The sequence below is a fragment of the Felis catus genome, chromosome B2 (genome assembly GCF_018350175.1).
Source record: "Felis catus isolate Fca126 chromosome B2, F.catus_Fca126_mat1.0, whole genome shotgun sequence".
NCBI lineage: Eukaryota > Metazoa > Chordata > Mammalia > Carnivora > Felidae > Felis > Felis catus.
Window position 1 is genome coordinate 34,518,043 of NC_058372.1, and position 27,037 is coordinate 34,545,079.

At 41.0% G+C, this 27,037-nt stretch overlaps 1 protein-coding gene across 6 annotated transcripts in view; it reads right to left on the bottom strand.

Moving 5' to 3' along the window:
• SLC26A8 (solute carrier family 26 member 8) overlaps positions 1-26,988 on the bottom strand; it is an 84,427-nt gene extending 57,439 nt beyond the window's left edge. For 5 of the 6 annotated variants that reach the window (XM_045057443.1, XM_045057442.1, XM_045057441.1 and 2 more), the window contains exons 1-3: positions 24,333-24,762; positions 14,529-14,715; positions 7,993-8,132 (exon numbers count right to left, since the gene is read on the bottom strand). In XM_045057443.1, coding sequence (XP_044913378.1) covers positions 7,993-8,132; positions 14,529-14,715; positions 24,333-24,747 — 742 coding nt within the window. In that variant the 5' untranslated portion in view covers positions 24,748-24,762. Of the gene's footprint in view, positions 1-7,992; positions 8,133-14,528; positions 14,716-24,332; positions 24,763-26,797 lie in introns of those variants that run through there. The other variant, XM_045057444.1, reaches the window with a different exon arrangement.
• Between the last annotated feature and the right edge of the window lie 49 nt (positions 26,989-27,037).

Genomic DNA, 27,037 nt, shown 5'->3' on the forward strand with positions numbered 1-27,037 from the left:
AGCACAGAGCTCGATGCAGGGCTCAAACTCATGAGCAGTGAGATCATGACCTGAGCCAAAGTCAGACACTTAACCAACTGACCCACCCAGGCACCCCTAAATATTCAATCTTCTAACCCATGAACATGCTATATTTCAATTAATTTCCATTAACTTAATTAATTAATATTACTCGGTAAAGTTGTATAATTTCTCTAAATGGGTATTACACTTCTTTTCTTAGTTTCATTATAATTTACTTCATATTTATTTTGCTTTGGTAAATGGCATCTTTTTAAAAATTTCACTTCTTGTTTCCTGTGGGTATATAGGGATATAATTGATTTTTATATGCTGATCTTGTATCCAGCAACCTTGACAAAACCTCATTAATTCTATTAATTTATTTGTAGATTGTTTTCTTCATTAAAAATTACCATCTATGAATAATGAAGTTTTATTTCTTCCTTTACAATCCTTACACCTTATATTTCTTTTTCCTACTTTAATACACCATGAATTCCAGTATAATGTTGAATAGCTCCTATTTACTCTTGATAAGCAACATATAGCATAAAGAGAAAGCCTTTTGAAATGTAGGGTTTCAAATAATTTACCAATACAAGGAAGTTAGAGAATTACTTGGTAAGTGCCTGAGAACTAAGTGATCTAGTCTCAGGTAAGCTTAGGTTGTGGAGAAATACAGGGAAACCAAGTTTCCAAACTTTCCAACACTTTAACATTTTTTTAAATTTTGAGCTAGTTTTAGACTTACAGAAAAGTTACAAAAATAATAGGGAGTTTCCATATATCCCTTACCTAGCATCTCTTGATGTTAATATTTTTTATTTTTATTTATTTATTTATTAAAAAAATTTTTTTTCAACGTTTATTTATTTTTGGGACAGAGAGAGACAGAGCATGAACGGGGGAGGGGCAGAGAGAGAGGGAGACAAAGAATCGGAAGCAGGCTCCAGGCTCTGAGCCATCACCCCAGAGCCTGATGCGGGGCTCGAACTCCCGGACCGCGAGATAGTGACCTGGCTGAAGTTGGACGCTTAACCGACTGCGCCACCCAGGCGCCCCAATGTTAATATTTTTTATAGTCTTGGTATAATTATCAGAATCAGGGAATTAACATTACAAATTAACTAAAGACTTAATTTGAATCTCATCACCGTTTTCTCACTAATTTCCTTTTTCTGTTCCACCACTCTATCCAGAGTCCCACATTCTATTTAGTGGTTATTTCTCCTTGCCCTGCAATCTGTAATAGTTCCTCAGGCTTTGTCTTTCTGGACTTTGACGCTTTGAAAGAGTATTAATAGATCAGTTATTTTGTCAAATGCCTCTCATTTCGGGGTAGTCTTAGGTTTCCTCATGAGTGTACTGAGGTTACACATTTTGGGTGAGAATGCTACAGACCTCATCTGTTGTGTCCTTCTTAGTGCATCATATCACAGGATTCATGATCTCTAAATGCCTTACTGTTGGTGATATAGCATTGGTTGTTTCAAGTTGTTTCTCCCAGATTCTCTAATGTAGAGTAGTGGAGTAGTTAACAAATATCTTTAGGAAGATACTTTGAAACTATGCAAATCTCTACATAGTTTGCAAACTTTCACCCACTAATTTTAACATCAGTTAGTGGATTTTATCATGACAATTATTACTGTGGTGTTTCCCTAATGGTGATTTTGTGTTTTCTTTTACATTTATAAATTGGAATTCTACTATGAGGAAGATCTAGCAGTTTTTATCTATCTATCTATTTATTTAATTTTTTAAAAGATTTTATTTTTTTAAGTGTATTTATTTATTTTGAGAGACAGTACAAGCAAGGGAGGAGCAGAGAGAGGGGGAGAGAGAGAATCCCAAGCAAGATCTGCACTGTCAGTGCAGAGCCTGACATGGGGCTCGAACCCACAAACTGTGAGATCATAACCTGAGCTGAACTCAAGAGTCGGACACTTAACCAAGTGGGCCACCTAGGTGCCCCCTAAAATATTTTATTTTTAAGTAATCTCTACACCTAACATGGGGCTCAAACTCACAACCCCAAGATCAAGAGTCACATGCTCTACCAACAGAGCCAGCCAGGCACCCCTAGCACTTTTTAAATAAGTTCTTCACCGTGTAGTACTTTTGTTTCGTTTGAGAAAATTATTAAATGTCAGGTACTACCTATTCAAATGTAAGTAAAACTTTTGAATTATTTACACTACAGATTATTCCATTATTCACACTACTTAAAATAATACACAATCTCTCAGCCAGTTAGCAAGAGTTGCTCAGATTCATGCATTTATATAGCCATGTGATCATTATTATTCCACAAAGATCTTGAGTACCCACTATGTGCTAAATACTGTGCTGGGTACTAGGTATACTTATATGTCCTAATGCCATTCTTCTTTTGGTATGAAATTACACTGATGATTTGGTAATTTAGCAATGAGATGTCCACAACTTTGACCATAAATAAAGGACCTTTCATAAGTGGCAGTGGGTAGAAGGCTCACAGTTAAAGAATCAGTGCCAAGAGTTCAGGTCTCTCATTGCAGCCCCACAGGAATGCCCTAGAGACTTTCTGATATTTTCCTGGAAGTGAAGGTACTCACATGAATGGATCATTTTGGTTTATAGCCGCCACATAGAAATTTGAAAAGGTACTCCTTTATTCCAGGAATGCAAGGCTTATTCAATATTTAAATATCAATGTAATCTACCATATTAATGGTCTAAAGAGAAAAATCACATGGTTATATCAATAATGCAGAAAAAGTATTTGACAAAATACAACATCCACTCATGATAAAAATTCTCAGTGAACTAGAATAGAATGGAAAGTTCCTCCACCTAATAAAGGGCATCTACAAAAATCCTACAGCTAACATCATACTTAATGGTGAGAGATTGAATGTTTTCCGTCCAAAGATCAGCAACATGTCAAAAATATCTATTCTCACCACTCTTATTCAACACAGAGTACATATAAGTCTTAGTCAGTACAATAAGCAAGAGAAAGTCATAAAAGCCATTCAGATTAGAAAGAAACACAACTGTCCCTATTTACAGAGGACATGATTATCAATGTAGTAAATCCCAAGGAATCTACAAAAGATTCTTGGAACTAATAAATGAGTTACAGGATACAAGGTGAATAGACAAATCAATTGTATTTCTATATGCAAACAATGAATAATTGGAAACCAAACATGTTTTTAATTGCCACGCACAGTATCTCCAAAATGAAACACTCAGGTCTAATTCTAACAGAACATGGACAGGATCTGTATGCTGAAAACTCCAAATGCTAATGAAAGAAATCAAGGAAAACAAAAGTAAATGGAGAGACATACTGTGACCATGAACTGGAAACTCAATATAATAAAGACATCAATTATCCCCAAAGTGATCTATGGACTTAATGCAGCAGCTATCAAAATCTCCGTAGGGTTTTTTGGTAGGTTAAACAAGCTGATTCTAAAAGTTATATAGAATAGCTAAAACAGCTTTGAAAAAGAACAAAATTGGAAGGATCACACTATCCAATTTTAAGACTCATTATAAAGATAGAATAATCAAGACATGATATTGGTAAAGGGATAGACAAGTAGATCAATGGGACAGAATAGAAAGTCCAGAAATAGACATACAAAAATATGGCTCTTTGATCTTTGACAAAAGTGCAAAAACAATTCAATTAAGGATAGTCTTTAAAAATCATGTTTAAAACACAACAAAAACTAAAGCTTGACCTAAACTTCACACTTTATGTAAAGATGAACTCAAAATGGATCATGGATCTAAATGTAAAACATAAAGCTATAAGTCTTTTAGAAAAAAACATAGGGGCGCCTGGGTGGCTCAGTCGGTTAAGCGTCCGACTTCAGCTCAGGTCACGATCTCGTGGTCCGCGAGTTCGAGCCCCGCGTCGGGCTCTGGGGTGATGGCTCAGAGCCTGGAGCCTGCTTCTGATTCTTTGTCTCCCTCTCTCTCTGCCCCTCCCCCGTTCATGCTGTGTCTCTCTCTGTCTCAAAAATAAATAAACGTTAAAAAAAAAAAATTAAAAAAAAAAAAAGAAAAAAACATAAAAGAAAATCTTTGTGACCCGGGGATTAGGTGTAAAGTTCTTACATACAGTAGGAAAATCACAATCCATAAAAGGAAAAAAATGGATAAACTGGACTTATTAAAATTAAAACCTTTTGTCCTGTCAAAGACCCTCTCAAGAGAAAAAAAAGATAAGCTACACACTGAGAAAAAATATTTGCAAATTGTATGTATGACAAAAGATTGGTATCTAGAATACATAAAGAAGTCTCAAAAACTAACAATAAGAAAACAGAATTTTTTTTTTGAATTAAAAAATGGGCAAAGGACTTGAACAGGCACTTCACCGAAGAGATTATGAGGATGGTGAATACGAACATGAAAAGATGTTCAACCCCATCGACCATTAGGGAAATACAAATTAAAACCACAATGAGATCTCACTACATACCTCTTTTAATGGCTACAAGAAAAAATACTAAAAACTAGTCCTCATCAAAATTCAGAATTTTGCTCTGTAAATACTCTGAAAAGACAGGCTACAGATTGGGAGAAATTATCTCCAAAACACAAAAGACAAAGGACTAGTATCTAGACTATAAATAACTCTTGAAACTCAACAGTGAAAATGCAAACAATCCAATTAGAACAGGAGCAAAAGACAAGAGCCATTTCATTAAAATATTTAGGTGAGTAAATTAGCATATGAAAAGATGTCAAACATCATTGGCCATTAGGGAAATGCATACTGAAACCACAAGAGACCTCACCGCATCCCTGCTAAAATGGCTGAAATAAAAAGTAGTGACAGATGCCAGTGGGAATGCAGAGGAACTGTATCAGAGATTGCTGATAGGAACATAAAATGATACAACCATTCTAGAAAATAGCTTGGCAATTACTTAAAACTCTAAACCTGTAACTACCGTACAATCCCATAATTGTGCTCCTGGACGATTATCCCAGAGAAAAGAAGACTGTGTTCATTAACCAACACACAAATGTTTCATAGCAGCTATATTTGTAATAGCCAAAAACTTGAAAATGATCCAGATGTACTCTAAGGGTAAATGTTTAAATAAGATGTGGTGCGGGGTGCCTGGGTGGCTCATCAGTTAAGTGTCCAACTTTGGCTCAGGCCATGATCCACAGTTTGTGGGTTCCAGCCCTGCATCAAGCTCTGTGTCTGACAGCTCAGAGCCTGGAGCCTGCTACGGATTCTGTGTCTCCCTCTCTCTCTGTCCCTCCCACCCTCACACTCTGTCTCTGTCTCTGTCTCTCTATCAAAAATAAATAAACATTAAAAATTTTTAAATAAACTGTGGTGCATCCATACCATGGAATACTACTCAGCAATAAAAAAAAAAGGAATAAACTATTGATTCATACAACAACCTAGATGAATCTCCAGAGAATTAAGATGGGGGGAGGGGGAAGGCAATCTCAAAGAATTACATACTATATGACCTTATTTATGTAACTTTCTCAAAATGACAACATTCTAGAAAAGAACAGTTTAGTGGTTTCCAGGGTTAAGGAGGGGATGGGGGCAAGAGGTAAGTGGGGGTAATTATAGAAGGGAAACATGAGGGGCGCCTGGATGGCTCAGTTGGTTGAGCATCTGACAATTGATTTTGGCTCGGGGTCATGATCCCAAGGTTGTAGGATCGGGCCTTGCATTGGGCTCTGCACTGAGCTCAGAGCCTGCTTAAGAGTCTTTCTCTCTCTCTCTCTCTCTCTCTCTCTCTCTCTCTCTCTCTCTCTCTCTCCCCCTTTGCCCCTCTCCCCCGCTCGCAGTCTGTCTCTCAAAAAATAAAACAAAAACAAAAACAAAAAAAACCCAAAACCAACAACCTTAAAAGTAAAGGGCAACATGAGGGATCCTTGTGGTGGTGGAAATAAATAAAAAATACAGACAATATAAAATGAAGGGTGTGGAGGAACTAGAATTCTCATACCTTGCTGGTCGGAATGTAAAAGGGCAGGTACAGCCACTCAGATACATAGACTGGCAGTTTCTTATAAAGTTAAACACACACCTACCACATGGCCAACCATATCACCTTAGAGAGATGAGAGCTATATTTACATAAAAACCTGTACCTGGGGTGCCTGGATGGCTCAGTCAGTTAAGCATCAGTTTTTTGATGTCGGCTCAGGTCATGATCTCGGTTCGTGAGATTGAGCTCCTAGTCAGCCTCTGTGCTGACAGTATGGAGCATGCTTGGGATTCTCTGATTCTCTCTCTTCCTCTCTCTCTGCTCCTTCCCCCCCCCCCCCACAAAATAAATAAGTAACCATTTTTAAAAAACCACCTGTACCTGAATGTCCATGGCAACTTTATTTTTGACAACCAAAAACTGGAAACAAAATATCTATCAATAAGTGAATAAATAAACAAACCATCCTATGGACTGTTACTCAGTCCAGCCATTCCTATGGACTATTACTCAGCAATGAAAAGAAACAAGCTATTGATGCATATTACGGTTTGCATCAATTTCAAAGACATCATGCTGAATTCAAGAAGCCAGCCTTTAAGAGTTATATACTGCATGAATCCATTTACATGATATTCTCAAAAAGGCAAAACTATGGTGATAGAGAACAGATTAGTGGTTGCCAGGGGAGGATGTGACTAAAAGAGGTGGCATAAGAGCATTTGGGGGCTGATGGAACTGTTCTGGATCTTCACTGTGGTGGTAGTTACAGAAATCCATACATGTGTTTAAATTTATAGAACTGAACACCAAAAGGAAAAAAGTCAATTTTACTGCAGGGTAATTAATTATTTCAAAAGGGATCCCTTTGGGGGGCACCTGGGTGGCTCAGTCAGTTAAGCGTCAGACTTCAGCTCAGGTCATGATCTCACAGTTCGTGGGTTCAAACCCTGTGTCAAGCTCTGTGCTGATAGCTCAGAGCCTGGAGCCTACTTCGGATTCTGTGTCTCCCTCTCTCTCTGCCCCTCCCCTGCTCATGCTCTGTCTCTCAAAAATAAATAAATGTTAAAAAAAATTTTTTTTAATTAAAAGGGATCCCTTTTCTTCAATGATCAGCCTTGTGCCACATTTGGATGTCCGGTACCTACCACTTGCTCCTTTGCTTGGCCTCTTTGTGCTTTGCACAACCTGTGTGATCACAGGATTCAATCCCACCTGGCTGGCTCCAGAAAAATAGAGAAATAGTATTTAAACAATACTACGTAGGGAATTGCGTGGTACTCTGAGTAAAGAATGAATACAATCTTTTCACTTTCTCTGTGGATAAATTTGATGTTGGGTTCACTTTCCAGTTGTTTCTTTGGAAACCTGGTAATGGTGGAATGTCAGCTGTGTTCCCAGCTAATGCTGGTTACAGTAAAAATGAGCCCAATTAGTCTACTATGCCTGGACCAAGAAGACTGGTCCAGAACAATAAATACCCAGTGGGAATCCCTAGCTTTGGGCTTCTTAGAGCACAATAACTCTTGTAATGGGGCATGCCATTTGTGGGACTCTGGAAGCAACAGATAAGAGAATGACAAGAGATGTTGGTTCTATTTGGGAAATGAGGCTTCTAAAACCCAGATAGCTCCCATACTTATCCCCCACCTTCTTAAGAAAAACTAATGCCCACTGAGGTCTATTGTAGCTGTGTGAACATGAAATAACTAGTCAAGCAAAAAAACAAAAACAAAAACAAAAACAAAAAACAAAACAAAAAAAAAACAAAACCAAAAAATGACCATTGAATGGGCATTGCAAATACTCTGGAAGGTATGTATAGCTCTAAACTGAGCCTTTTGGAACCATGATGGAAGAGTTAGAAATCTGGCTGGTAAGGGAAGAAATGATAATAATGTGAGTGGAACTCACCTATTTTTTTTTTTTTTTTCTATTCACCTAGCAAATTGTTTAATCTGGGTAAGCAGACAAGGCCTGATAGGTTGTGGGTGAAAAGGCTTTGTATCTTCCTTACCTTGGGGAACTTGCACAAGGCCAACACTTATACCGGCAAGTAGGTCTCCGAGAAGCCAATCCTTGAATCGGTACAAACACATCCACTCCAGGAAGGGAAAGATCGTTAGCATGCATCTTAGGAACTTGTGCCATGAGCAGCTGCGAGAAAGAACAGAAACTTGATTCGGTTTTCCGAAAAAAAAGCCCGCATAGCCAAGAAAAGGCACAGTGTGTCCTTCTTCCCATACAGCAGAGTTTCTTGTCAGCACTGATGATGTTCTGACAAGCCAGACTAGATGACTCTTTGTTGTGGGACCGTCCCGTGCACTGCAGGATGTTTAGCAGCATCCTTGGGCCTCTAGCCACCAGATGCCAATAGCATGCCCTCCCCAACTCGTGACAAGCAAAAAAATGTCTCCAAACATTGCCAAATGTTCCCTCGGGGACGAAATTGCCTCTGGTTGGGAACCAAATGTCATACATATGACAAGAACTCAGCCTTATAGTCTAGCATACAAAACAGGATGTTTGGAAAGAATTAAACCTAGAAACTTTCTAGTAGAAAAATGGACTGTTACTGCTTTCTCTTGATAAGCACAGTGTTTTGAGATGTGATATTGATGGAAACCAGGGGCAATTAACACATCCGTGTCATTCCATATGCTTTTTTTTTTTTTTTTTTTACTGAAAATTAACTCTATTTGGCTTTGATCTGTAGTATGTTGAAATTTATAGAAAATATAGGCAATGGAGGGGCACCTGGGTGGCTCAGTTGGTTAAGTGTCAGATTTTGATGGAGGTCATGATCTCGTGGTTTGTGAGTTCAAGCCCCGCATCCTGTGTGCTGTCAGTACAGAGCCTGCTTCAGATCCTCTCTCTGCCTTTCTCTCTGCCTATCCCCCCACCTCTCTCTCTCTATCTCTCTCAAAAATAAGTAAATATTAAAGAAGAAGAAGAAGAAGAAGAAGAAGAAGAAGAAGAAGAAGAAGAAGAAGAAGAAAATAATGTAGTGGATGGAATCCTGTGCTTTAGGAGTTAGCTATGTAAAGAAAAGGCATTAAAATAAAGCTTTATTATCCTTTAACCTAGTGGACATCAATCAGAAACAATTTTGTTATTCAGGGGTCATTTGGCAATGTCTGGAGACATTTTTATTGTCAACAACTCAGGGAGGGGGTGCTATTGGTAGGTAGTGAGTAGAGGCCAGGGATGTTACTAAACATCCTTCAGTGCATAGGACAACCCCCCACAGGAAACAATGTCCTGGTCCAAAATGTTAATGATGCTGAGATTGAGAAAACCCACTTTAACTTTTATTTTACTTATTTATTTTTAAATGTTTATTTATTTATGTATTTTGAGAGAGAGGGAGAGAGTGTGGGGGAGGGGCAGAGAGAAGAAAAAGAGAATCCCAAGTAGGCTCTGCACCATCAGTGTTGAGCCTGCTGCAGGGCTCAATCTCAGGAACAATGAAATCATGACCTGAGCTAAAATCAAGAGCCAGATGCTTAACAGACTGAGCCACCAGGAGCCCTTTATTTATTTTTAAAATAAATTTATTAATCTATCTCCCTGGAAATACTTTTTTTAAAGTAGGCTTCACGCTCAGCCCAGAACCCAACACAGGGCTTGAACTCATGACCCTAAGACCCGAGCTGAGCTCAAGAGTCAGATGGTTACCCAACTGAGCCACTCAGGCACCCTTAATACTTAGATCATCTAAAACAGCAGAATCATTGTAAATCAATCAGTCACTAAGCTAATCAATCAGCCAGTTTATTTTTGAGAGAGAGAGACAGACAGAGGGTGAGCAGGGAAGGGACACAGAAAGAGGGGGACACAGAATCTGAAGCAGGCTCCAGGCTCTGAGCTGTCAGCACAGAGCCCAGCACAGGGCTCTAACTCATGAACCAGGAGATCATGACCTGAGCCGAAGTCAGATGCTTAACCACCTGAGCCACCCAGGCGCCCCAAAACTAATTTAGTTTTAAATTGCTTTTTGCTGCTTATATTTTAGTGTGGGCTGAAAGCAAAATGTATGAAGGTTTTCCATGTGTGCGCTATAGTTGGATAGCTGAGATTTGACTATAGTAACAAATATAACTTTAGTGTATGCAAGGCTAAAATGTGTGCTTAGAAAGAATTTCACATGTTTGATTCCCACAACTATGAGCCTTACTTTCCCTAAGGTAATTAAGACCAAGTAAGTGTAAGTGACTTTTCCAAGGTCGCAGTAGTGTGGGCAGAGCTGGGGCTATAAACCACCGGGTCTTCTAATTTCTACTTCCGTGTTCTGTACACTCTATTACCACCACAATTCCTACTGACAGCTATTGAATTCTGTTTGGGAGCCAGGAACAAGACCATTGGTTTGGAAGGAACATCACATTGCTATTTTTATGAGAGTCCCTGGATGTTAGGCAGGTGCACACAGTGTGCTCTCTCCAATTATAGCCCCCAAAGGGGAGAGCAGAGCATGTCACTGGGACAATTTGTTTCGTCATCCGGTCCAGTCTCTCCTTCTCTCCATATGCCACTTGGCAGAAGACAAGCCACTGTAGGCAGAGTCATCAAAGCTCATTAACATGGAAAAAAAAAATACAGTGGACCTCGAATGACAAGGCTCTAAAACTGAAAGAAAATCAAGGAAGGAGCTAGAGGAATAGGAATTAAAGCCAGCGGGGGAAACAGTATAAGCATTTCAACATGAACCTGGATTTGACTTAAGGCATTAAAATGAGGAATGTTAAGAGTCATTGTGAAAGCACAGAAGACATTTTGACAAGAAAGGGAGTATTTGTGGTTGCTAATAAAAAGGGAGAAAATGAGGAAAGAGATGAGGTTTTCTGTAGAAGAGGTAGAGTTCAAAGATTTTTTTAAAACTAAAAACCCCCACCCATATAGTGTTTTCTATTTGGTAGGTGCCTTACAAATACTCTTTAAATCCTCACAATCCCCTTATCAAGCAGCTGCTAATATCATCCTTATTTTTATAGATGAGGAAACTGAGGCAAAGTAGGGTTGGATAGCTTACCTAATGTCACACAGTTGGGAAGCAGCAGAATTGGAATTCAAACCCAGGCAATCTGGCCTCTGAGTCTTGCTCTTAACCACGGAGCTGTGCTACCTTTCACGTTAAAATCCAGAAGTGGATATAACTGTACATTTTAGAAGTAGGGAGTAAGAACTGTGACAAAAGCCCATAGGAGGCAGAATTGATCAGATTTAAGTGTCTAAGGATAGGGCAGGTGGAGGGGAGTTAGGCTGAAATTTCTTTCATTGAAACTTTAAAAAAAATGTTTTATTTAAAAAATTTTTTTAATGTTTATTTATTTATTGTGTGTGTGTGAGAGAGAGAGAGAGAGAGAGAGAGAGAGAGAAAGAGAAAGAGAGCAAGAGAGCAAGCCAGCTGCACTGTCAGCACAGAGCTCAATGGGGAGCTTGAACTCAAACTCTGAGATCATGACCTGAGCCGAAAGCAAGAGCTCAACTGACTGAGCCACCCATGCCTCTTTGGTCATACATTTTTGTGATGAAGTATAAGTCAGGAAAAGACTCTTATTTTGTAGAGACAAAGCCAATGTGCCCCCAAACTCCTTCTTTGACATATGACCTCTGACCCATCAGGAGCAAAGAACATGAGAGTAGTGATGTAGGACTAGGGAGTGTCTCCAAGACTACAACTTGCAAAAGGCAGGATATGGACAAAGGAGAAGGCCTCAATAAGGAAGGTCTACAATTGGGCTGCATGGAGGCCTTTCTTTTTTGTCACCCAACACATGCCAATAGTAGTGATAAATCAAGGGATGAGAGGGACTGAAAATCCCAAGTATGAGTGAGAACAACTTGAATAATTAGGGCTAATATTATGATATAGGTCACAAAGGGTCCTTAACCTGAGGTCTATGGACCCCCAAGGGGTCTATGGATAGAATTTGTAGAGGTTTATGAACTTAGGAAAAATTATATCTTTGTTTTCATTACCTCCTAACTGAAATTTAGCATTTCCTTCAATTATGAACATTGACAGCAAACCACTATAGTATCAGCAGAACCTGACTTTGTCACTAATAGAAATCACAATATTTTCATATTACATTAAAATTGCTGCAGAGATCATAAAACATCATTTATTTCATCACTACTTTGAAATTATGGCAGTTATTAGATCCACATTATTAAATAACATAATAGTGGTATTTTTTCTATTCTGAGAACTGTATTTCAACTGGTTTCCTTTTCAATCCTATGTATTTTATGCATTAAAAAATATTCTGGGGGTGCCTGGATGGCTCAGTCTGTTGAGTGTTCAACTTTGGCTCAGGTCATGATCTCGCTGTTTGTGGGTTCAAGCCCCGAATCGGGCTCTGTGCTGACAGCTCAGAGCCTGGAGCTTGCTTCAGATTCTGTGTCTCTCCATCTCTCGGCCCCTCCCCTGCTCATGTTCTGTGTCTCTCTGTCTCTCAATAATGAATAAACGTTAAAAAAAAATTCTGGCCAAGATCATTCAATGGGGGAAAGAACTGTCTCTTCAACAAAGGTGTTGGGAAAACAGAATATCCACATGGAAAGAATGAAGTCGGGCCCTTACTTTATACCATATACAAAATTAACTCAAAATGGAAAACAATCTAAATTTAAGAGCTAAAACTATAAAACTCTTAGAAGAAAAGATAGAGGAAGATCTTCATAATCTTGGATTTCACAATAGTTTCTTAACTATGACACAAAAATCACGGGCAACAAAACCAAAAATGTAGATAAATCAGATTTCATTAAAATTAAAAACTGTTGTGCACAAAAGACACTATCAATCCACAGAAAGACAATCCACAAAATGGGAGAAAACATTTGCAAAATATATATCTGATAAGGGTTTAATATCCAAGATATATAGAGAACTACTACAACTCAACAACAAAAAGGCAGTCTAATTTTAAAAAGAGCAAAAGAAGTAAATAGACATTTCCTCAAAGAAGATATACAAATGACCAATAAGCACATGAAGAGATGCTCAACACTTAGTTATCAGGAAAATTCAAAAAACAAAACAAAACCCCACAATGAGATACCGCTTCATGTCTAGTAGAATGACTGTATTTTTTAAAAATGGAAAATAATACAAGTTGAAGAGGACACAGAGCGATTGGAACACTTGTACATTGCCAGTGTGAATGTACAATGGTGTACTATGTGAAAAAGTTTGGTAGTTTCTCAAAAAATTAAACATCGAGTCACCATATGATCCAACAATTCTACTCTCAGGTATACACCTTAAAGAGTTGGCAACAAGTTCTCAAACAGATACTCCTATGGCAATATTCACAGCAGCATTATTCACAATAGCCCCAAAGTGGAAACAACCCAAGTGTCCATCAACAGATGAATAGATAAACAAAATGTGATATATACACACAATGGGATATCATCAGCCATAAAATGAAATGAAGTACTGATCAGGTTACAACATAGATAAACTTTGAAAACATTATGCTAAGTGAAACAAACCAGACATGAAAGACAAAAATCGTGTGATTACACTTAAATGAAATATCAAGGGGGCCTGTGTGGCTCAGTCTGTTAAGCATCTGACTCTTGATTTCAGCTCAGGTCATGATCTCACAGTTTGTGAGTTGGAGCCCACGTCGGGCTCTGTGCTGACAGTGAAGAGCCTGCTTGGGAGTCTCTCTCTCTCTCTCTCTCTCTCTCTCTCTCTCTCTCTCTCTCTCTCTCCCTCTCTCTGCCCCTCCCCTGCCGGTGTTCTCTCTCTCACTGTCTCAAAATAAATAAGAAAAGGAAATATCTAGAAGAGGCACAGCGATGGAACATAGAGAAGAGGTTATCAAGGGGTAGGGTGAGGGAGAAATGGGGAATTATTGCTTAATGGGTGCAAAGTTTCTGTTTGGGATGATGAAAAAGTTTTGAAAACAGTGGTGATGGTTGCACAACATCATGAAATGTCATTAATGCTGCTGATTTGTACATTCCAAATGGGTTAAAACGGCCAGTTTTACGTGATATATGTTTTACCACAATTTTTAAAAGTAAAAAAAAAATTATTCTGAAAAGATGTTCATAAGCTTTACTAGATTGCTAAAAGGCTCGCAGCACAAAAACAGGTTAAGAGCCCCTCAACTTCGGACCTACACAGTCACGCTGGGTATCGGGGGGGTAAGTCCTATGTTGTACGACTACAAGGACTTGGTGGGCACCACTGGCTATGAGGCTAGAAGGATCCCATTCTGCTACCATTAATTAGTCCATCCCAGTTGCTTCTTGTTAGGAAACTGGTAATAGTGGTTAACCGAACAATGTATTTATTAAGTATCATCCCTAGATGCTGTGGGGGGGCATCCAAGGTCTTTATGCCCAAGAAATTTATAATCAAGAGGGTGCTACAAGACAAACCACAAACAAGTGTCTGAAGAAAAATTACACAGTAAACTAAGGGTCCTGATGACAGGAGTTCAGAGGAAGAAGACAGAAGTCATCACCAGAGGAATAGAGTTTTGGTGCCGACAGCTTGGAGGCAGTTGAATGACCCCACACACCCACCGGCACTGGATGTGGTGTCTGAAGGTAGTGATGTCAATATCCAAGTTCCCAGAGGAAACGCTCTTCCTCCTGTGGTCTTGTTGAAAGGTCTCCTCATTGTACACATCTCGCTGGACATCATAGGCAAAAGAATTTTGCTTACGTTTAGAGCCAAAACCCTGGAAGCCTTTCTCTGGTTGCATCATTTCTGGTTGAGTGGAAAGAGATAAAAAAAAAAAAAATTAAAAAATCTAGATTCTCAGTACACTTTTATGGAAATAAAATTTCCATATAATGATATTTTACATTTGCATAACAGTACTGTTTTGCGAAACTTTCTCTTGTACAATTTTATACTCAAAACCACCCTATAAAAAAAATTCAAGGCATATATTAATCTCATTTTCCAGATGGAGAAACACAGAAGGTTAAACAGACTTGGTTGTTTAATAATTAGAATTGGGGCTAAAGCCCAAGTGTCTTGCTGGGAAGCCTAGTTTTCTTTACATTCAGTTATGTTGCTATGTTGTGGGGAAGTGATTAAGAGGTAAAAGTCAGTATCACCTCCAATTTTCACCAAAAATACTAAAGATTAACTGGTCAATACAACGTCTTCCCTTTATCCTTTCCTTTTCTTCATAGCACTTGTCAGGACCTGATTCAATGTTTGTCCATTCGTCTAAACCCAAGAGGCAGGGCTTTTTTCATGGTTGTGTCCACAGGTGCCAGAATAGTGCCTGATACTTAAAAAAAATTTTTTTTAACGTTTATTTATTTTTGAGACAGAGAGAGACAGAGCATGAACGGGGGAGGGGCAGAGAGAGAGGGAGACACAGAATCGGAAGCAGGCTCCAGGCTCTGAGCCATCAGCCCAGAGCCCGACGCAGGGCTCGAACTCACGGACTGCAAGATTGTGACCTGAGCTGAAGTTGGACGCTTAACCGACTGAGCCACCCAGGCGCCCCTAGTGCCTGATACTTAAGATTGCTATTTCTTAAATGACTGTCAAGTACCCAGTTAGTGGCACCACAGTGTAGCAGAAAAAACATTGCACAGGGTATCAGGAGACTGGGGTTCCAGCCTTGGCTGTTTTACCAACTAATGGTATGATTGGGCTTAAGTTTCTCAGAAACTGAGCTTCAGTTTCCTTCAGTTTCATGCATAAAATAACATGGTTGGAACACACAGTCTCAAAGGGTCACAGTAAGCTTTAAAAATCTGTATCATCCTGGGGCACCTGGGTGGCTCAGTGGGTTAAGTATGTGCCTTTGGTTCTTGGGACATGATCTTACAATTCATGAGTTTGAGCCTGGCATCGGGCTCTCTGCTGTCTGTGCAGGGCCAACTTCAGATCCTCTGTCCCCCTCTCTCTCTGCCCCTCCCCCACCCCTTTCTCTCAAAAATAAATAATAAAAACTTAAAAAACAAATCTATATCATCCTACTCTTTTTTTTTTCCATCCTGTTCTTTTAAGAAAATGAGGAGGGACCCCTGATTGGCTCAGTCAGTTAAGCGTCTGACTCTTGACTTTTGGCGCAGACTATGACCTCATGGTTCATGGGTTCAAGCCCCGTGTCCATCTCTGTGCTGACAGTCTGGAACCTGCTTGGGGCTCTCTATCTCCCTCTCTCTCTCTGCCCCTCCTGTGCTTGCACTCTCTCCCTCTCTCTCCCTCTCCTTCCCTCTCTCTCCTTCCGTCTCTCTCTCAAAAACAAATATTAAAAAAAAAAAAGAAAATGAGAAGGAGGAGTTACTGAGAATAGCTATAGATTCATTTGTGGAAGAAAGTACAGTCTTGTTTAAGTTTTTATTTATTTATTTTGAGAGAGAGAGAGAGACAAATTGAGAGAAGAGAGAGAGAGAGAGAGAGAGAGAGAGAGAATTCCAATCAGGCTCCCCACTGTCAGTGCAGAACTTGACATGGGGCTTGAACCCATGATCCATGAGATCATGACCTGAGCTGAAATCAACAGTCAGATGCTCAATTGACTGAGTCACACAGGTGCCCCAATCATTCTTGATCACCTACGTTTTTGAATAATAAAAAAAGCATAAACTCTAAATTGCTTCCCACATAAATATGGAAAAGTGTGTATACACACACACACACACACACACACACACACACACACACACATCACATAGCTATAAGATACTCCAAATATGTAGATTACCCAAGTAGTTCTTTTATAGGTGAAGCTGAAAACAAGTTTAATGTGTCGGCAATGTTGTTTTCATTCAGAATGCTCATTTATCATCATCATCATCATCACCAATATTTATAGAGCACTTACTATATACCAAGCATTGCACTCAATTTTTTTCGTGAGTTATTTCATGTAATTTCCACAACAATCCTAATATTGCTGCTATCCCCATTTTATAGGTGATAAAACCGAGATTTTTGAAAAGTGAACTGATTGGGCCATAGTCCAATATTGTATTTTTACTTTCAAAGCACTGGGTAGCAGTTGTGTGTTGTATAGCCAGTCCTGTGAATTAAAGATCACAATTCAATAAAGTGAGAATGTGGTTGGGGAATATAAAAGAGGATGGAAGAGGTATTTTACAATGTGTCACTTAAGAGAATTAGTAATTTGTAGGAATGCAAGCTGGTGCAGCCACTCTGGAAAACAGTAGGGAGGTTCCTCAAAAAACTACAAATAGAACTACCCTACAACCCAGCAACTGCACTACTAGGCATTTATCTAAGGGATACAGGTGTGCTGTTTAGAAGGGACACATGCACCCTTATGTTTATAGCAGCACTATCAACAATAGGCAAAGTATGGAAAGAGCCCAAATGTCCATCAATGGATGAATGAATGAATAAAGAAGATGTGGTATATATATACAATGGAGTATTACTCGGCAATCAAAAAGAATAAATCTTGCCATTTGCAACTACGTGGATGGAACTGGAGGGTATTATGCTAAGTGAAATTAGTCAGTCAGAGAAAGACACAAACCATATTAATTCACTCATATGAAGACTTTAAGAGACAAAACAGATAACATAGGGGAAGGGAAACAAAAATAATATAAAAACAGGGAGGGGGACAAAACATAATAGATTCTTAAATATGGAGAACAAACAGAGGGTTACTGGAGGGGTTGTGGCAGGGGGGATGGGCTAAATGGGTAAGAGGCACTAAGGAATCTACTCCTGAAATCATTGTTGCACAAGATGCTAACTAATTTGGATGTAAATTTTAAAAAAATTAAAAATTAAAAAACAAAAGAGAATTAGTAATTTGTGTCTTTTACAGAAAGAAACAGAACTGTACATTAAAACAAGCAATATTTTTCCCTTTCTTTCCCCCACCTGTAGGAATATTCATCCAGTCTTCCTTACTTTTCCCATGTAATATTTTTTTTTAATGTTTAGTTTTGAGAAAGAGAGGGAAAAAAAAACTGTGAATGGGGGAGGGGACGAAGGGGTGGGGACAGAGGATCTGACAGTAGAGAGACCGGTGCAGGGCTCGAAGCTACAAACTGTGAGGTCATGACCTGAGATGAAGTCAGACACTTAACCAGCTGAGCCACCCAGGCGCCCCTTCCTACGTAATCTTACAACAAGCTTCCTTTACTGGAATGTATCTGTTCCTGGCAACTGAGAGAGCCCAGTAACCTGCCGAGTATAATGAGATGACAAAAACTGCCATCCTGGGTTGGGTCCAGGGTCTTGAATCCAGCATTTTGTTCCTGAAAATGGCACTAAGGTGGGGTTGGCATGAAGCAGGCAATATATGCCCATCGAGGTACTGGGTGGGGGGTGGGGTGGGGGGGACACTGGAGCTGACAGAGGCACCAAAGGCTACTCATTTCCAGCTGGCATGGGTCACGTGGGGCCCAGCATGACCAGATCAGATCTTTTTCTTCCTTTCTTTATTTAAAAAAATTTTTGTTTTAATTTTTTTTAACGTTTATTTATTTTTGAGACAGAGAGAGACAGAGCATGAACGGGGAAGGGTCAGAGAGAGAGGGAGACACAGAATCTGAAACAGGCTCCAGGCTCTGAGCTGTCAGCACAGAGCCCGACGTGGGGCTCGAACTCACGGACCGCGAGATCATGGCCTGAGCCAAAGTCAGCTGCTTAACCGACTGAGCCACCCAGGCGCCCCTAAAAAAATTTTTTTTATGTTTATTTATTTTTGAAGGAGAGAGAGACTGAGCAGAGGGAGGGGCAGAGAGAGGGAGACACCGAATCTGAAGCAAGCTCCAGGCTGTCAGCACAGAGCCCAACTCGGGGCTGGAACTCAGGAACTGTGAGATCATGACCTGAACCGAAGTCAGATGCTTAACCGACTGAGTCATCCAGGTACCCACAGATTGGATCTTTTTCAAGTGAAGCCATAATTTTTTATCTCAGATTTTTATCTGAGGTCTTCTGACTTGCAAGTGTTGTCCATCACTTTACATATCCCATTGAACAAAACACCTCTGCAGGCCAGAAATCAGCCAATGGACCATCAGGGTGTGACCTTTGCACCAAGAGCTTTATCCCCCAAGAATTTCTCTCTCTTTCCACGCTAAAGTATATATATTTTCTGTTGTCACACCCTTTGGAGGTGTTGTATCCCACTAGTTCACTTACAGAAAGATTTCATTTTATTGTCTTCAATCTACATCATTGATATTTTGAGAGGTTGCCCCCCCATCTACCAGACTAAGTTTGGATAAAAGCAGATCTGTCTGCTTTTATTTTCACAATTTTATAAATATCTACCATATGTACTCTTGGCCTTCCTTTATTTAAAACATTTTTTTAATGTTCATTTATTTTTGAGAGAGAGAGAGAGAGACAGAGAGAGAGAGAGAGCACAAGCAGGGGAGGGGCAGAGAGTGAGAGGGAGACACAGAATCTGAAGCAGGCTCTAGGCCCCCAGCTGTCAGCATGGAGCCTGATGCGGGGCTTGAACTCACAGACCATGAGATCATGACCTGAGCTGAAGTCGGACACTTAACTGACTGAGCCACCCAGGTGTCCCTCTTGGCCTTCACTTGTGACTTCAGAATTCACCTACTATTTCATCTGTGGTCAATTAATTTAGTATCCCACAAACATTTGCTGAATGCTAGGTGCTCTGGGGATACAAAAGAACAAAGACTCTGTAGTTTAGTAGAATAAAAATCCCAAAATATAGTGCTGTAAGAGTTTAGAAGTGGGAAAGACAGGTATTAACATTTATTGCTGCCCTGCTATTTGGCAGGTTCTTCACACACATCCTCTCAAGAGAGGTACTATTTTCCTCATACTGATTGTACCCATTTTACTGATGAGTTTAGTTTTAGTTTCTCAGAGTCAAATAGCAGAGCCAGAACCTGAACTGCATCTTTTTGGCTCCAAAAAATGCTACATCCAAATACCATGTGACCTACAGAGTGGGGTTAATAATTCCAACCTAGGGGGATGAGAAAGGCCTTCTGGGGGAGAGGGGATATGATTTTTGGGACAGAGAGAGACACAGCATGAACGGGGGAGGGGCAGAGAGAGAAGGAGACACAGAATCGGAAACAGGCTCCAGGCTCTGAGCCATCAGCCCAGAGCCTGACGCGGGGCTCGAACTCACGGACCACGAGATCGTGACCTGGCTGAAGTTGGACGCTTAACCGACTGCGCCACCCAGGCGCCCCGAGGGGATATGATTTGAGCTCTGCACTGTCTAAACTGGGGGCAGGGAGAAGAATCAGGTATTTCAGGAAGAAAATAAGATAAAATTACAGAGATAATATAAAGCAAGTAATTTAGTAGATGGAGTAAAGTCAGTGTCAAGCCCAAAAAGGTAGGTTAAGGCCTATTCCTGAAGGGCCTAAAATGCTGGGTTGAACCCAGATTTTTTACCTACTTAGTATTTGAAACAGCATTTTTCCCAGAATTAGAACAATCTTAATATTTGTATGGAACCACAAAAGACACCAAATAGACAAAGCAATCTTGAATAAGGAAAACAAAACCAGAGGTATAACAATTCCAGACATCAAGTTATATTACAAAGTGATAGTAATTAAAACTGTACCGGCACAAAAACAGACACAAAGGTCAATCCACTAGAATAGATAACCCAGAAATAAACCCACAATTATATGGTCAATTAATCTTTGACAAAGGAGGAATAAATACACAGTGAGAAAAAGTCTTTTCCACAAATGGTGCCAGGAAGGCTGGACAGCAACATGCAAAAGAATGAAACTGGACGCTTTCTTACAACATACACAAAAATAAACTCAAGGGGTGCCTGGGTGGCTCTCGGTTAAGCATCTGACTCTTGATTTCAATTCAGGTCATGATCTCACAGTTCGTATGATGGGGCCCCACATAGGGCTCTGTGCTGACAACGCAGAGGCTGCTTGGGATTCTCTCTCTCTTTCTCTCTCTGCCCCTCCCCACTCACACACATGCTCTCTCACTCTCTCTTTCCCTCAAAATAAATAAATAAACATTTTTTTTAAACCCTCAAAGTGAATTAAAGACCTAAATGCAAGACTTGAAGCTATAAAAATCCTTGAAGAGAACACAGGCAGTAATTTCTCTGACATTGGCTGTAGCAACATTTTTCTAGCTATGCCTCCCAAGACAAAGGAAATAAAAGCAAAAACAATTATTGGGACTACATCAAAATAAAGTTTCTGGACAGTGAAGGAAACAATCAACAAAACTAAAAGGCAGCCTATGGAATGGGAGAAGATAGTTGCAAATCACATATCTGAAAAAAGATTAGTATCTGAAATATATAAAGAAGGGATACAACTCAATACCCCAAAGATAAGTAATACAATTAAAAATGGTCAGAAGACATGAACAGACATTTCTCCAAAGAAAATATTCAGATGACCAACAGACACATGAAAAGATCTTTGTCATCACTTAATATCAGGGAAATGCAAATCAAAACACAATGAAATATCACTCATACCTGTCAGAATGGCCAAAATCAAAAACATAAGAAATAGCAAATGCTGGCAAGGATGTGGAGAAAAAGGGATGTTGGTGGGAATGCAAACTGGTGCAGCCACTATGGAAACAGTATGGAGGTTCCTTAAAACATTAAAAATAGAACCACTATTGCATTACTGGGCATTTCCCCAAAATACAAAAACACTAATTCAAAGGGATATATGCACCCCTCTGTTTACTGCAGCATTATTTGCAATAGTCAAACTACTGAAGCAGCCCAAGTATCCATCAATAGGTGAATGAATGAATGAAGATGTGGTGTGTGTGTGTGTGTGTGTGTGTGTGTGTGTGTGTGTGTGTATGCAGCCATGAAATATATATGTGGTGTGTATATATATATATATATATATATATATATATATATATATATTCAGCCATGAAAAATAATTAAATCTTGCCATTTGCAACAACATGGATGGAGCTAGAGAGTATAATGCTAAGCCAAATAAGTCAGTCAGAGAAAGACATGTGATCTCACTCATATGTGGAAGTTAGGAAACAAATGAGCAAAGGAAAAAGAGAGAGAGAGAGAAACCAAGAAACAGATTTTTAACTGTAGAGAAAAAACTGATGGTTACTAGAGGGGAGGGGGTTGTGGGGATGTGTGAAACTGGTGATAGGGATCAAAGAGTACACTTATCATGACAAAAAAAAGAAAGTGTTTGAGCAGGACTAGTAATATGCACAGAGAAGTGCTTTTTGGCAAGACAAAGTGTCAGTGGTATGGTCTAGAGCTATACTATCCAGCATGGTAGCCACTGGCTACCTGTGGCTATTTAAATTTAACTTAATTAAAATAAAACGAAATGAAAGCTTCAGTTTTTCAGTTGCACTAGCTACAGTTCAAGTGCTCAGCAGCCACATGGGGCAGAGGCTACCATACCGAATATGAATAGTGCGGGTATAAAACATTTCCATCATCACAGAAAGTTCTATTGGACAGTGCTGGAAATGAAAGAGACTGAGGCAGAAAGTCCAGTTGGAGACCATTATTATTACTGTAGCTTAGGGGGAAAGTAATAAAGTCATCACTCATGGGAGGGACCACAGTGAGGCTGGTTAGGAGGGACAGGAGGAAAGCTGTCTTTAAAGAAGTCATCACATGATAAAGACAAAACACATGATTCCTTATTGTTTTTTTTTTTTTTAGTCATCTCTAGACTTTGTGCAGCTCCATTATGTCTTTCTTGATTTCATTGGAACCCTATTGGTTGATTTTCATGCATTAGCAGGACACTTCTGATGATAAGAAGCTCCTATTTACAAGTGGCAGATGCAGTTTGGTGTGGAGAAGGTGGTGCATTTCAGAAAAAAGTTATCAAAGTACACTGATGGGAATGACCTTTCAGCTGAGACACAACGCAAGAGGGGGTCTCTGTTGCTGACTCCTGAGGGCATCAGTGTGACGGGTCTTTGCACATGGTGTGATCAATAACATGCTAAGTTCTACCCATAATCTTGAAGCTAAGTGACTGCTTAGAAAACAATTCCCTGATGCTTCTTGACATCAGACAAAATATTTAGGTGGGTGGACTATGGGTCTGAAGTTCCTAGGGTTTCATTTTCTTTTTCTACAAACGTGATTCTGGGCATCTGGCTTCACTACCAACAAATTATTTTCATCTGTGAAGCCCACACTTGGTGCCCACACAAATAGCATCAGCATAATCTGGGAACATGTTAGAAATGCAAATTCTCAGGTCCCACCTAGCAAGACCTAATTAATCAGAAACTCTGCGGATGGGCCAGCAGTTGGTTTAAGAAACCTCCAGGTGATTCTGCTACACAATAAAGTGTGAGGACTGCTGTAAATGTAGCCAATTATTTATTTATCATTTATTTGGTTAGTCTTCCTATGCTCAATTTGGGGGCATTGTTAAAAACAGGCACTTTTACTGTCTCTCTCTCCTTCAAAAATAAATAAGCTCAAAAAAAAATGTTAAAAAGGGGGCACCTGGGTGGCTCAGTCGATTAAGCGTCCCACTTTGGCTCAGGTCATGATTTCACAGTTCATGAGTTCAAGCCCCACATCGGGCTCTGGGCTGACCGCTCAGAGCCTGGAGCCTGCTTCAAGTTCTGTGTCTCCCTCTCTCACTGCCCCTCCCCCGCTCATTCTCTCTCTCCCTCTCTCTCTCTCTCTCTCTCCCCCCCCTTCAAAAACAAATAAACATTTTTAAAAATGTTTTTTAAAAAACAGGCACTTTTGGGATACCTGAGTGGCTCAGTCGGTTGAATGTCCGACTTTCACTCAGGTTATGATCTCACAGTTCACAAGTTTGGGTCCCACATGGGGCTAGCTTCTGTCAGTACAGGGTCTGCTTTGGATGCTCTGCCCCTCTCTCTGCTCCTGCCCGCCTGCACTCTCTCTCTGTCTCAAAAAATAAACATTAAAAAATAAAAAAGGCACATTTGACCTAGCCCCTGCATCCCCCAAACTACCCCTGTCTATCAACCATCTGTTGATTCATTTACATAATATGTTGAAAGTATTTTAAAGGCCAATAATAAAAAACTTAAATGCAACCCAAATTTCTGACCATTAACCTGATTGATAGATGTGAAATCCTGAACCTTAGTTTAGTTGCAAGAATATCTTTCGCCTCATACTGTCATCTTTCCTATATTCTCTATAATTATGGTAAGGTAATATCCACTTCCAAAATTTCAAATAAGCATTTGTAATTTCATCAGAAACAACAGCCCTTTGCCCGTTACTACCTCCATTTTTATAGGGAATGTATTTGGGATATAGCAAAGGCACAAGCGGGGTGCACTGCTTTTAGTATCCTTCAGTTATGCTGTCTGGTGGCTGGGGATGAAGAGCCTTGGGGACTGGGTCGACAGCCATCAAAAGCATACACAACTACCTTCGATGCGACCAGTGGGGTGTGTTGGAGAGAAACTCATGGTCAGGGTGAGGATGTTGGAGAAGGCTTCACAGGGGGGCACTGATACATCAATAGGAGTTGAGAGAAAGAGAAGGGAGCCATGGCAGGTGGGAGTGGGGGCGCAGTCCCAAAGAACAAAATGAACAGAGCGGTGAGGTCTGAAAGAAGAAGGCGCGCCTGGGCAGTGGGGCCGCAGGAGGAGACAGACGGTGGTAGCGAGAGGATCAGGCTGCGAGAGGATCAGGCTGGGGCTTCTGGCAACTCGGACCAAAGAGTTCGAAAGGCTCCGATTGCAAATCGCATGCACCGCCCCCTGTCTTTGCGGTTCGGCGGCCTTTCCCAAGCAGAGAAGATTACCTCTGAGAGATAAGCTCTCAGGGATACCGTCATTCATTCATGCCACAAACACTGAGCGCCCGCGACGCGCCGGGCCCTGCCGGCCACTGACGCAGCCCCCGCCCCGGGACTTCGGAGGGCAACCGGGGCTGGTGCCCCGCACCCGGACGCCCGCGCCCGGCTCCACCCTGCAGCCCCCGGCCCCGGGCGGCTCTCTGCCACGGCTCCACCTGGGTCTCCCGGCGGGGACGCGGGAGCGGACGCTGAGGTCCCACGCAGCTGCGGCCTGGCTGGCGGCGCTGTAGACGCGGACGCCGGCCGTTCCCGAGCCGTTGCGGCCGAACCCGAGGGCGTTCTGGCGGGCGGGGCACCAGAGAGGGGGGCGAGGAAGGAGAGCTAGGGCAGCTACGGTGCGGAGCCCCGAGCGGGTGCTCCTGGGGCCAGGGAAGCCCTTTAATCTGTGCCACCCAGGCCTCCACTTGCTTTGGGGTTTGACTGCTCTTGATTGGGGGCCCTCTTGATGCCAGCCCTCGTGCCCGGCACGCCGCACACAGTAATTCACTTAAATCACGCGACGACCTTGTCAGGTCGGAAGACACACAAGGAAAACTGAGGCTATAATAAGGTCACCCAGGTCTCCAACCCTAGCTCTCTGCCATCATTAGCCTGGCTCCTCCCACGGAAGGACGCTCTCCAGCCCAGGTCTCTTGCTCTGCTCCCTGCCCTTTAACCCTCTGAAGTTTACTCAGTCCCTGTCACCGTCTCTAACTATGCCTTGTATTCCTGCTTGGCCCCTTTGCAGTTTTACACTTGACTCGATTACTGTGTTAGTGTGTAATGCATCATTCACCGGACCTATTCCTTTTTGTAAATTGTCACCCCCATAAGGGCGGGGAATTTCATCTCGTTCATTAACTGCTGTATTAACCGTGCCTAAACAATGTGGTAGATGCAGTAAGTGCTCAATAAATTTGTGTTGAACGATTGGATGATTGCCCCGCTGTTACTGTAAACTCCATGGAGGCAGCATGTTTGCGGATCCCCATTAATCGGAGTGCCCCGCACCTAGGAGGCATTCAGTACAGATTTGTTGAAGGAGTGAGTGAATGGATTGCCTCCTGAATCTTTACCCTTTCAGCCACTCTCACCTCACCATCCCAATTTGTTGGGTAATTATATGAATTCTGTAGGATTCCATCGTCCATTCACCTCCTTGATTTTCCACTCCCACTTGCCATTTTATTTCAGTGACATTTTTGCTCTCATGTCCTCCTTCAGCCTTCATTCTTTCTTGGAAAGCTCCCTAACCTGCAGGTTGTTCTAGGCACTGTGCTAGATGCTGTGACAAGATAAGCAAAATCTGAGCACTCCAAGGGAAGCATAACACCAAAGAGAATAATCATGGGAAGTGTTGAGAAGTGTCCTGGACTGGATCTAGTTATTTCTAAGAGAGATTGGAACAAACTTTAACAAAGGAATAGGATGGTAACAGTGGGGGGTAGGTATGGGGTTATAATACCTTGCCCATTCACACTTTATTATCTTGTTCAGCTTTACAAATGACCCCGTTAGGTGGGAACGTAAGGCAGGAATTTTTTTTTTGCAGAAACTGGAACTAGGGTCAAGAAAGGTCAATTGACTTGCCTAATGCGACACTTCCATAAAACAGTGTAATCTTTGCCTTGTTACTCCTTAATCTGAGAGGAGTGAATCAAATGCTTAAAATCATCTTCGCTGGAAGCTCTTCAGAGCAGGGCTCGGTTTCAAATCCTCAGAGTAATGATTTCAGAAATCCTTCTCAAAGGGAGATACTGGAGACTTTTCCTGAATCAGAACTGCCTGGGGCATATTGTAAAGATGCGCTTTCTTGGCGCCTTCACCGACCCTATACTCTTAGACTCCCTGTGCGTCCTGGGACTCTGCATTTTTAAGCACCCGAAATGATTCTTCTGCACATAAAAGTTTAAGAACCACTAAGAGAGTGGAAAAACCTCAGCCTTCATGCAGGGCTAATATTTGCTTTGGGGACAGTTTTCGTCATAATTCCGAAGAATAAGCCATATGTCCTTGAACGGATGCAATACAACGGCTTTCTGGCCAGAACCTACCTTTTTAAATGTATTTCTTGGAAATTAAGGGTTCCAGTGAGCAGATGCTCGGCTGTTGGTGACTACCCGCAGTTCAAAGATCTTTCGGTTCTTTTCCCGACACCCTATTAGTCACTGTCGCTCTCCAGCACCGAGCCAGGCATTCGCCCCGGTGACCACGGTGGGGCGCACGCGGCATGTGTTGCCCACTTATCCCTCCTTCCCGGGTCCGCCTTCGCGCCCTTAAGAACAGTCCCTGAG